The sequence below is a fragment of the Brassica napus genome, chromosome C9, assembly GCF_020379485.1.
Source record: "Brassica napus cultivar Da-Ae chromosome C9, Da-Ae, whole genome shotgun sequence".
Taxonomy (NCBI): domain Eukaryota; kingdom Viridiplantae; phylum Streptophyta; class Magnoliopsida; order Brassicales; family Brassicaceae; genus Brassica; species Brassica napus.
The window spans coordinates 45506572-45518112 of record NC_063452.1 but is presented as its reverse complement, the minus strand read 5'-3'; the positions used below and the strand labels follow the sequence as shown (position 1 = coordinate 45518112).

Below are 11541 nucleotides of genomic sequence, written 5' to 3'. Positions count from 1 at the left end.
CCTAAAAGTATCCTCTCAAGATCCTCCTATGAAAAAGACACTTCAACTAACCAGAGAACATTTGTTAAGATTTTTTTCTGAAAGCTGAATCATTGGATTCCTTGCCCCTCTCCCCCACATATGGGACCGGACCTCCTCTTGATGGTCACAAAAGATAAATGGGGTCCCTAGAGTGACAGTGATTGTACGAATAATTAAGCAAATCTTTGGCATTGATCACTATGCTTTATAGATTATTGTGGATGTTAAACAAACATTGATTAGGCAGCATAGGTAGGTTCATATGATGAGGACATGGTTCATATGGTACAAAGGAGAGGCTAGTAGTACATAATAATAATAATTTCACATCAACTAAAACATCAAGATGACCAGATGGGAGATACAACATCAAACAGTACATTATTAGGAGATTAGTCTTTCTTCATTAGTAAAAGTCTAGGAGTGAGTGACCTGAGAGTTCTTTCCTCGGAACTTGGTAAAACAGGAAGTGCTCAGAAGAAAGCCCTGCTCCCATAGTACACACGAGATCCGTTGTTGTTGCTCTTTGGTGTTGGCAGCTTCTGAGAATCAGAGCTTGAATTCTCTGATTTTGTTGGGCTGTCAATGTCCAGAGGAAGCTTCATCTTAGCCAGTGAATCAGTAAACTGTTGCATGCTTTTCATGTACATGTCGACTATATCCTGCTGCACCACCTTTGACTCTGGCTCAACCCTCACACTGAGGATGGGTTTCACATTCTTCTCCCCTGAAGCCTCGCTCTCCGACTCCTGGGAATCCGCTTTGGAGTTGAGATGATCATGGTTTGGTGTTTCTGTTGCAGAGTGAGCTGAAGCGTGAGGAGAAGCAGCTTCATTTGCTGCATTACTGATCTTAGGTGAATCTTGCTTCAGTACAGAAGTGACAGAGTTGGTTACATGAATCTCAGTATCAGAAGTAACCAAGCTGTCAGAAGTTTCTGAGTCGATGGTAGAACAGGAGATCCCAAAATACTCGGAAACCATCTTCTCGTTTTCATTAGCGACATTAGGATCTGGAAACTCTATCTTATCCAATTCACCAGGAAGTGATTCAGACCCTTGTGGATTCTTGGTAGCTTCATCAACAGAAACAGATGAAGGCATAGTGGGAAACGCCATCACTTCAGGGTAGGATCCATTGTAGGAGAGAGACAACTGAACAAAACCAGCTGGGGAATGGTACAGATCAGAGGAAGAAAGAGCGAACTCTTTTTCGAGTTGCCCATTCTTGAAGAGCAGTTCCGACATAGGAACCAGAGTGAAACCAAGCAGCTGGTCTTCGAGATAGTTCCTCACCCTGCTCATCATGTAAATCTCACACTTGAGGGAAGTCACCTCCAAAACCCTGACATCAAGCTTAACTTTGTCATCAAAAACTGGATCCCTCCCACCGCCGTTGATGATTTTGGTGGAGACAGAGTTTTCAGGATCACTCGTAAGGCAAAGCTTGGCATAAACGTCTTGCTTGTGGTATATACAAATGTTATGGATGTCCCTTGCCTGGTGCACATGAACCTCAAGAGTACCAACAAGGTCTTGCTGGCCACAAGTGATGGCATCTTTTCCACTGGATTTGACGCCGTTTGATCGGTTTCCAGAGCTCTGCACAGAAGTTGACTTCTCATTCTCAGACTCACCAATCTTGAATGGTGAAACAACAGATTGTGGAGAGTCCATTGCAGAACCTAAGAAACAGTCCTGCAAACATAAAGGCCAATTAGTATCTCAGTATATATATATATATATATATATATAGTAAACAGCCTATCTTTCTTGGCAACTTGCGCATCCAGAAGAGACATGACTGACTCTCAAAAGTGACCTATGTGTTCGTGATCAGTATAACACCAAGCTGAGTAAATTTTTTTAATATTTCTTTAAGCATGCAAAAAAAGGCCATTTCACAAATTCAAGAACAATGAAACAAACTCTCTTTTCTGAGATGGGCCCATCAAGAATCAACACAGCCAAAATTCAAAGAACAAGTTCAGATAACAAGAAAGAAATTTAGAAAACTAGAGTCGCTCACTCTACAGGTACAAGTCTTTCAAAACTCTAACCAAATCAAACAACTCGTGAGCAGATTCATATAACAAAGCAATGGACTTTTCTCTTAGTGATCCTAACTGAAAGTTTAAAGATTTTCTTGCTGGATCCTAACTCAAAAAAGCATGCTGCAGTTCGCACTCAACACAAAATATAAAAGGTTTTAATCACTTCAAACAAAACTTGCCTTAAACCCAAAACAAAGCTCTGATCTGCAACTAGAGAGAGAAGAGACGGCAGCTGATTTTCTCTAACAGAGCAACCCAAAAAGGCAAACTTATTAAAACAAATGAAAAAGAGAGTAAAAGGACAAACTCGTAGTTGTAGTCGTGTAAGAATATGATTGAAATAGCAACAAGCATGTGAGTTTACATGAGAAAGTTACAAAACAACATTGAGAATTTTCAAACAGAGACTTAAATGCAAAAACTGTTATTAAGTTGAAATTTTTTAGGGTCGGCGGAAAGAAAGAGAGAGAGAGAGAGATAAGATTAGGGTTTGGCAGTCACTTCAATGGCGGACCACTAAGAAAGTGGGACATAGCCTTATATACACAAAATTCAACTGTTTCCGCTGTGAACAAAAAAAAAGTATAATTGAAAGCTATAAGCTTTTCCATGAGACCATTAAAGACAAAAAAAAAAAGAAGATTGTAAAGCTTTACAATAATACTTCACAAGGATGATATCACTTACAGAGCTGTTAGGAAGAAGGAAAGGTCTGAGCTTTTTGCTGGCAAAAGCTTTACTGGAGTCTTCCTCCTGGACCTGGTAGAAAGGATAGAGGAGAGCGTTTTAACTTCTTTTTTCCTATTCGTAGCTAATGGGCTTTGGGGCCCACTTATCAGTTTCTAGCAAAGCATATATTCTCACATGTTCTCTAATCACTTTTTTTTTTTTTTTTCTTTTTGTTTCTCTAAATTCCATTTGCAAACTGTAGTGGTATTAACATGATTATTTATAAATAATTATAGAAATTCTGAAAACGTGTATTTATAATTTTTCCAACTATGTATTCACACAAATATTACTTTTCTTTTTGAAAAATGAGTGGATATGAATGCATGACTACACATGTTAAAGTTAGATATGATATTTAAAACTCTGAAATTTCTTGAAGATGTCTAGAACCCACAGGAAAGTTAAAAATGATAAAAGATCCAAAAGTGGTGTTTTTCTAATTTTTGTATATTGTCATTATTCAATATTCATGTATAATTTAAATATCACTGTTTTTTTGTTGCTTAAATAAATATCATTGTTTATTATTAGCATTTTCCTTTTGACAATTATTATATGTTTTGATGCCAAAATTTTCAAACTATAATTGGTGATATATTATAACATAAAAATGTCACTATCATCTCGGTGCCTGCTCTTTTCCTTTTAGTTGCTTAAGATCTTAAATTCCTATTTCTTTAACGTACAAATCGACTTTTTCTCCTAATTACAAATTATTGTTTAATTATTCTCCCTCCTCAAAGTTTTTGTTGGTCTAACAGGGAGGGGGGGCTAATGAAATTTGATTTGTGCACGAAAGTGTAATTTTTGGGTCACCATGGACGGGGCATATTTCTGTGTGTTGTTTACTGTTTATGCATCTTATTGGTTGGTAAATTCAGTTAGACTGTTATTTATTTAAATAAAATTAGAAGATTGTGTTTCAAATATGAAATCAGAAAATAAATTTGAAAATTCTTTTTCAACGTATTTTCGATTTATTTTATTCTACCTATACAAATTACAAAGACATACAATCTGCCAGTCTGGTACATGATGTTTAAAGTTTTGTATCAGCAATAGTTAATTATTTTTTACTGAGTTACTACTTAAAATGTTTCAAAAGGCATGAAACTATGTGAAACTTGGTCAGGTTCTGGAACTTATTATTTCAGTCTCTTAATTTCATTTGAGTTGCAACAGCTTGAAGAGAAAGAGAATGTGCTAGCCACAAGATCTAATGAGATTACAGAGGAAGACAACCATTTGGGTGACAAGATTCGTGAACTAGAGGTCTCTCTTTTTTTGCTATTTTACATATAGTTTTGCTTATTGTGTGTGTTTGTACAATGGCGTGTATAATGTTGGTTTTTGTGAGTTTACAGGAGGAACTAATCAGAACCAAGAGTGGTTACTTTGCGAGGGAAAGCTTGAGTCAATTGAGAATGAGCATCAACAAGTCTTTAGTCTTGTCCTGGGATAACAACGAAGATTCAGAAAAGGAAACGACGTATGGTGATGATGTGATGGAGTTGAATAAACATGTTGACAAGTTTTACACGTATTATGATGATGACTTGAGGGATTCCATGCTGTCCACCTTTGCAAGTGCTTCGTGCTGTGAAGCAGAGTCAGTGAGTGGAGATGAGATCTGCTCAAAAGATGTTCTGGTTCATAAAGATTACCACATAAAACTCGTGTTTTTGAAGAGCCAGCTTTGTCACAATCTCCAAAGATCAGGAGTTTTCGGAAAAGCGTGGCTGCGTCTACAAAGTTTCAAGCAAGTGCTAGGAATGTTGAGCAAGTTGGCCCTTCTCTGTCCAAGAAGCCTTTGAGTCCTACAGATTCTCTAGCTGCAAGTCTACATAGAGGAATGCAGGTTATAGACTGTCACCAACGGAGCTCTTTTGTTTATCAAACAGATCTTTTGTTTCATTCTCGTTTGGGCATCTCTCTCTGAAGCCTTGCGATGAAGCCGAGAATCTTAATGCATCGGTTAAATCATTACATGAAGATAGACAAAAAGAAATTGGATCATCGAATCTCCTCTGCCTTTCTTGCAGACAAAAACTTGACCATGAATCTGAAGTATGTCTTGTCTAAAACGCCTGAGACTGAGATGCATTTACCTCATTTTTAGTGAGCATTCGTATTGATAACTTCTATATTAACAGGGAGGATATAAGGCAATAGAAGAAGCTTGCACGGAGGAGAAGCATCTCAAGAACATGTGTGCGGAGCAGGCTACCAAAACTGAGCAGCTAACTTGTCTGGTAAACTTTTTATAAATTTGTGATGAGACTACCTAAGTGTTAAAGGCTGTATTTGAATTTTTCAGTTAGACCAATACAAAAATAACAATGCTCAAGAGCCTAGTAAGGTAAGCCAATATGTTACACTTCAAACACACAAGCAAACTAAGTGAACTTTTGTTCAAGCCCTCGGTATTCGCAACTTTAACTATAGTTATCTGTTTGTGCAGCTAATGAAATCCGATGGTGGAGGAGATGAAACTGAGGTCGTGAAGGAAACACATGAGACAAATCAACTCAGTGAAATGGAAGCTCTTTTAAAGGAGATTGCAGAGCTTAAGAGCAAGCTACAGCCTACTAAATTAACAGATACTCTGAGATCATCTTTGCTACTACGACATTTTCAAATAAGGAAAAGCACTGATCTAACCAAAAACGCTGAGAACAACAACGATGTCCTAGAGGAAGAGCATGAAAGGTGGACGGAAATGGAGAGTGAATGGATAAATTTAACAGATGATCTGAGGATGGATATTGATAGTCACCATAGACACGCAGAGGATCTGGAGATAGAGCTCAAAAAGGAGAAGATCTCTACTGAGGAGCTAAATGATGCCCTTACCAGAGCCATGCTTGGTCACACAATAAATTCATCGAGAAATACACATAACTGTAGGAGAAGCATGATGAATTAGCTGAGAGGCATCATGTGACGATGGCAGAAATAGCTGATGTGAAGAAAGCAACGGCTAAAGCTGCAGTTAAAAGCCGTCATGGGAAGCATTTTGCAAAAGCCTTTTCAGCTGAGCTTACTGCCATTAGAGCTGAGAAGGAGAAAGAAAGAGAGTTCCTGAAAAAGGAGAACAAGGGCCTTAAAATTCAGCTGAGAGATACCGCTGAAGTTGTCCAAGCTGCTGGAGAATTACTTATCAGACTAAGAGAAGCTGAGAAATATGTACAATCCTCTGAGGTAACTTATACTTTCACCATTTAAGAATAGCTTGAACTTTTCCATGTGGTTGGATCCCTTGTATATTCTAATGTTAGTCTTGTTTTGCATTCTCAGGAACGTTTCAGATCAATTGAAGAAGAGAATGGGAAGCTGAAGATGCAAGTGGAGAAGTTAAAAAGTAGGCAAAAAAACAAAAAATGAGCACAGTGAAGCCTTTGCAGAAAACAAATTACCAGGGTCTGCTTTAGAGCCATGGTTCAAAGAGAAATGATGATCATTTATCAGAACGCAGAACTGGTTTGGTCAAGGAGGATGAGGAACACAGAACCTACGTGGTGAGCTATGACGATTATGCAGACGATCAGGCATGGAGAGCTGAGTTTGGAGCCATGTATCAAGACCATCAATACTGATGATGATTTCATTCAGTTCAAGAAGAAAGACCTTTACTCAGTCCATCTTGTTATAGACAAGACCCATCTTGGGTCATCTCATCTTTTTATGTTTCCTAAAAATTCTTACTATGTCTTGTATTTGGTTGTCTTCACATCTTCTATTGTTGTATTGAATCATGTTTCTTTGTAATCAGAATATTTTTCATTCGTCAAAATGAATCATTATCTACTAGCAACAATCATGTGAATGCCTTATAAAACAATGTTTAGATTATCCTTATAAGGATAATTAGTTTAAATATTTTCTTTATGAATTATAGCACGGACCTAACAGTAGTATACTTTAATCACAGTTAATTTAAACATAAACTCCTATAGAAAGTATAGGATCATCTAGTGATTAATGTATTATGCTCAAAGATAAGAACCGGACTGAAAGGAAAAGTTAAGGGTCCGAATTCTGAAATATTAAAATATAGGGGCTTTTACATAGATATAAGGATTCCTTAGCTTTATTTAAGGCCCAACAAAGGCCCACGATTACTGTTTGGCAACAGGCTGAAAAATATACCAGAATAAAACTTTGAAGATTAGGTAGAAAGCGAAAGTATCTGTAGCTTCGGATGCTTCAGCTATGGCGGCCGAGAATCCTTCAAACGGTGTAGACGTCGACACGAGTCTCGCTTCCCATTCAAACGATAACCCCAAAGCCAATGTTTTGACCAATCATGACTCTTCCATGGCGTTGACAATCCCTTCCACCGCCGTTTGTCTCGGCCGTTTCGCCGGAGATGCAGCAGGCGGCGCCGTCATGGGGTCTATATTCGGCTATGGTGAATATCTCTCTTCGTTCTTCATACTATGTTTTTGTGTGTATGCTCGTTGTGAATGATTCGGTTCTTGATAGAGTATAAATATTGGTCTGTGTAGACTTCTCTAGCATAGCGTTTCTATACAAGAACGTTACTCAATTTTATTATTCTTAGTTTAGGTTTCTGCGTATGCTTCATTAGTTGGCTCTAGCGACTTAGGAACAACAAGATTACTTTAGTTAGGGACAATAACAATGCTGCCTAATTTTTAAGGAACAACAGTGGTTTGTGGAGATGTCAATGGTGTAGCTTTTTTACACGAAAAAGCATTCTTCAAGTTTTGTTAGCTTTGTGTGTTGACTTTGTTAACGACTTGATTTAGTGACTAGAGAATCAGTTTATCTGATTGTTTTGTCTGGTGTAACCATTATAAGCTCACTGACATAAGTTTTGGATTAGGTTCTGGATTGTTTAAGAAGAAAGGATTTAAGGGATCATTTGCGGATGCCGGTCAGTCTGCAAAGGTGTGTGTAAAATTTTAATTCTTTAAAATTTGTTGAGTACGAGCTGTTGTTATATATACCTGTGTGCTAATCATTCAGAAAGCTAGCTGAATAATTGTAGTTTCCTTGCTAGAATTTTGCGATTTTATCTGGAGTGCACAGTTTGGTTGTTTGCCTTCTGAAGAAACTGCGAGGGAAAGATGATGGTTAGACTCTTTAATGTTTCTCTCTTTCTTATCTTTCCTCACATATGCGATATAACATGCATAGTCTAATTGAACTCTTAAGCGTGTCTTTGCTTATGTGTTAACTTGATCTCTATTTTTTGCAGCCATTAACGTTGGAATTGCTGGATGCTGCACTGGCCTTGCTCTTAGTTACCCCGGTAAGTACTTAACGATGAACCTATTTGAGCTATTCACTTTTGTTTTGACCATATACCATTGTACAAGTTACGTAACTTGTTTCATCAGGCTATGACTTGAAAAGTAGAAGAAAGAGGTAACTTCATATTGAACTAAAGAGCAAAGATATTGAACTAACAATGCGTTTGATGATCGTGTGTGTTGCAGGTGCACCACAAGCAATGCTACAAAGCTGTGTCACTTTTGGTGCCTTTTCTTTCATCCTCGAAGGACTCAACAAAAGGCAAACAGCTTTGGCTCACTCTGTCTCCTTGAGACATGATCCAACCAGAAGTCTCAAAAATGATTTACCACTCTCCTTGGCTCTCCCAATCCATGAAGAGATCAAAGGAGCTTTCTCATCCTTCTGCAAATCTTTAACAAAACCCAAGAAGCTCGCGTTCCCTAGCTCACGTTGATCGAAGTTTTTTTTATCCTACTACTTCCTTTTGTAGATGTTAAAAGAACAGATGTAAACAAGAATCATGTTTCAAAACATTTCCATTCTATGTGCTCCAATATCTTAAAAGTTGCCTTTTTCAGTTACCTAACAAATGAACTTCTGGATCACCTTTCACGTTCCCATCTCAATTTGATTAATATATCTGAAATCATTCACCAAATGCAACAACACCACCCAATGGGTGATAGAGGAGTTAACAAGCTGTACCACCGATTCTGGTACGATGCCTAACACTATTACGATGATCAGGATTGTGATGGATTCATCAACCATCATGGAAACCTCAAAGACCTTATCACGTCTTTGTTCCTCCATCCTCTTCCCCTTTGAATCGCTGCACCAGCTTTACCTCCCCATTTTCCTGTTCTAATATATTGGATTAAAGTAACCATGCTCGAAGAGATATTGATGGGGATGTAGCTCAGATGGTAGAGCGCTCGCTTAGCATGCGAGAGGTACAGAGATTGATACCCCGCATCTCCAGATTTTACCATTTTCCATGGGAGAGGTACAGGGATCTCTTTTAGACCTGGCCACGGGTCAAGTACCCGGCATTTTTTAGGTACTTGTTACCAGACTTGGTTTGTTTAAGTAGTTATATTTGTCACCTGTATTTGACTTGTTCTGAACAAGTACTCACTGTATCAAGTACTCGCAATTTTTTTTAATACTTGTAAATTACTTGATTTGGTTTATTACTTGATTTGGTTTTTTACTTCACTTGATTTGATTTGATTTGATACTTGATCTTTTCATTTACTTAACCTATTTTACTTGATTACTTGAAGTTAAAACACAGAGTTTTACTTTTACGGCTCTGTATATAAACGTTAGATTTCCGTTGGACTAAATCAGTTAGTACTAGCCCAATAGGTTAGTAATGTTGGGTATTGATATTTAAACGCACAATTCTTTTAGTTTTGATAGACATATGATACATCAAATTTTAATTAACTAATAAACTAGATACCAAATATTTAATAAACTAAATAATATATAACAAGTAAAGGAACAACTAGAAGATACAAAGTAACAAGTCAAGTAACAAGCCAAGTAACTAAAAATAAAAATATACTTGTTACTTGACTTGTACTTATGAGTAATAGAATCCATTTACTTGTTACTCGACTTGATTGTAGCAAGTACTTGTTTTTTTAAACCGAGCCGAGTCAAGTAGCAAGTATAAGCCGGATATCAAGTAATACTGCCCATGCCTAATCTCTTTTACCATTTTTCATTTTTTTCCCAAATCATGTACTGTTTTAGTTATTATTTTGGTAGTTGTTACTTAGCGTGTTTACTATTACGTGATACTAAATTTGTTTCTGTTAGAAATATCTAGTATATAGGGTCAAAACTATCAAATGCACACATATTAGAACAGAAATATCTAGTACATAGGGTCATAAAACTATAAAATGCACATATTAGAACAGAAATATCTTGGGATTAAGAAGACTACCATTTTAAACAACGTAGGTGTTAAACAAAAATAGCATAATATGCTAGCTACAACTTACAATAATTCAGAACTTTGTAACAAATTATACTCGAAACCTTTTGTCGAGTTACACAGGCTTCTTCTTCTGATCAGCTTAAAATCAGTATTAGAGCTTTACATAAACCAAAAATCAAACCGTGCCCGCTAAGGCTTCCAATTCACAGGTCAAAAAGCATGGTTGGTACACAAAGCAAAAGCTAATTTACACCACTTACACATCCTAACCCACCTAGAAATGAAGAAAAATAATAATATCAAAACATTCCGTCGCTGCTAAGGTTCGAACTCGCCGACTCACCGGGGACTCGAACTCACTCACTATTCCGGTTTCCATTATTTTTTTTTCCCCTTTTTCAGCAGCCAAGACTCTTCATTATCTCCTTTAGCTTCTCAATCACAGCCGTCGGATCAGCCCGTGAGTTCGCCAGATGCATGACATGATACTCCAAACCTTTCCACTTTGCTATAAGTATTGGCCATATATATTGTTATGTTATATTTCCTAATGTGTAAAGGAAATATTCATCGTATCTTAGGTTTAGCCGACCTAAGGATTTTGTATATATATGTTTGTATGGCAAAAGTTAATAGACAAGTCAATTTGATATCAAATCTTCATAGTGTCAGAGCAATAAACACAAGTTTATCATCTCTAGTTCTTGGGAAATCTTGTGTCGTTAGTAATGGTGGAAACTGGTGCAAAAACTGATGAACCTCGATCAATTTCGCCATACTCGTTGTTTGCTTCAGACAACCCTGGAGCAGTCATAACCTCTGTTCAGTTGAATGGAGACAACTACAATGAATGGTCGTCGGAGATGCTGAATGCCTTGCAAGCAAAGCGTAAGCTAGGGTTCATCAATGGAACATTGAAGAAATCAGATGAAGGGAGTCCGGACCTAGAGAACTGGCTTGCAGTGAACTCTATGCTGGTAGGTTGGATTCGTACTTCCATTCAACCAAAGGTGCGGTCAACGGTGACGTATATCTCGGACGCGCACCAATTCTGGTCTAATCTTAAGGAGCGTTTCTCGGTGGGGAACACAGTGAGGATTCATCAGATAAAAGCTCAGTTAGCCTCGTGTAGACAAGAAAGTCAATTCGTGTTGGATTACTTTGATAAGCTCTCAACCCTGTGGGAAGAGCTGCAGTCGTATCAACCCATTCACGTTTGCTCTTGTGGAGCTGCGACAGCGATCGCAAAAAAAAGGGAGCAAGAGAAGATACATCAGTTTGTGATGGGATTGGATGATGGAAGATTCGGAGCCATCTGTACAACCATCATTGCTATGGATCCACTGCCTTTGTTAGGAGAAATTTATAACAAAATTGTACGAGAGGAACAGAGGATCGTGGCAGCTTGGTCACGAACAACAACAAGAAGCAGTTGGGTTCTTGGCTCGTCATGATGTTTCACAGCCGAACAATTTGGAAGCGAGACAAGAGAGCTCACTATTAAAGCCAAGAAACATGC

At 37.7% G+C, this 11541-nt stretch overlaps 2 protein-coding genes and 1 pseudogene across 7 annotated transcripts; 2 read left to right on the top strand and 1 right to left on the bottom strand.

Annotated features, from left to right (window-relative positions):
• Positions 1–260: 260 nt before the first annotated feature.
• Positions 261–2980, bottom strand: BNAC09G32050D. Of its 5 annotated transcripts, none has more exons than XM_048768647.1 (3): positions 2762–2844; positions 2576–2639; positions 261–1718 (listed from the first exon to the last, which is right to left on the bottom strand). In XM_048768647.1, exon 3 carries the CDS (start codon positions 1695–1697, stop codon positions 495–497), a length of 1203 nt encoding a protein of 400 aa, XP_048624604.1. In that variant the 5' UTR covers positions 1698–1718; positions 2576–2639; positions 2762–2844; the 3' UTR covers positions 261–494. The 5 variants fall into 5 exon arrangements, with proteins under 5 accessions (XP_048624604.1, XP_048624602.1, XP_048624603.1 ...); XM_048768645.1 differs by having other exon boundaries at positions 2254–2639; positions 2762–2824; XM_048768646.1 differs by lacking the exon at positions 2576–2639 and adding an exon at positions 2254–2316 and having other exon boundaries at positions 2762–2780.
• Positions 2981–3209: 229 nt separating this feature from the next.
• Positions 3210–6616, top strand: LOC106417762 (annotated as a pseudogene).
• Positions 6617–6938: 322 nt separating this feature from the next.
• On the top strand, positions 6939–8616 carry LOC106416377 (mitochondrial import inner membrane translocase subunit TIM22-3). 2 transcript variants are annotated; one of them, XM_048768648.1, is made up of 6 exons: positions 6939–7217; positions 7656–7720; positions 7833–7905; positions 8031–8084; positions 8173–8200; positions 8272–8616. In XM_048768648.1, exons 1-6 carry the CDS (start codon positions 7019–7021, stop codon positions 8384–8386), a joined length of 534 nt encoding a protein of 177 aa, XP_048624605.1. In that variant the 5' UTR covers positions 6939–7018; the 3' UTR covers positions 8387–8616. The 2 variants fall into 2 exon arrangements, with proteins under 2 accessions (XP_048624605.1, XP_013712699.1); XM_013857245.3 differs by lacking the exon at positions 8173–8200.
• The last annotated feature ends 2925 nt before the right edge of the window (positions 8617–11541 follow it).

Excerpts from the sequence above, each read along its gene's own strand:
- LOC106416377 (XM_013857245.3), top strand. The coding sequence starts at position 7,019 with ATGGCGGCCGAGAATCCTTCAAACGGTGTAGACGTCGACACGAGTCTC. Across the intron at positions 7,906-8,030 it reads ACTGCGAGGGAAAGATGATG|CCATTAACGTTGGAATTGCT; the intron begins GTTAGACTCTTT and ends TATTTTTTGCAG. Across the intron at positions 8,085-8,271 it reads CCTTGCTCTTAGTTACCCCG|GTGCACCACAAGCAATGCTA; the intron begins GTAAGTACTTAA and ends TGTGTGTTGCAG.
- BNAC09G32050D (XM_013858916.3), bottom strand. The coding sequence starts at position 1,697 with ATGGACTCTCCACAATCTGTTGTTTCACCATTCAAGATTGGTGAGTCT.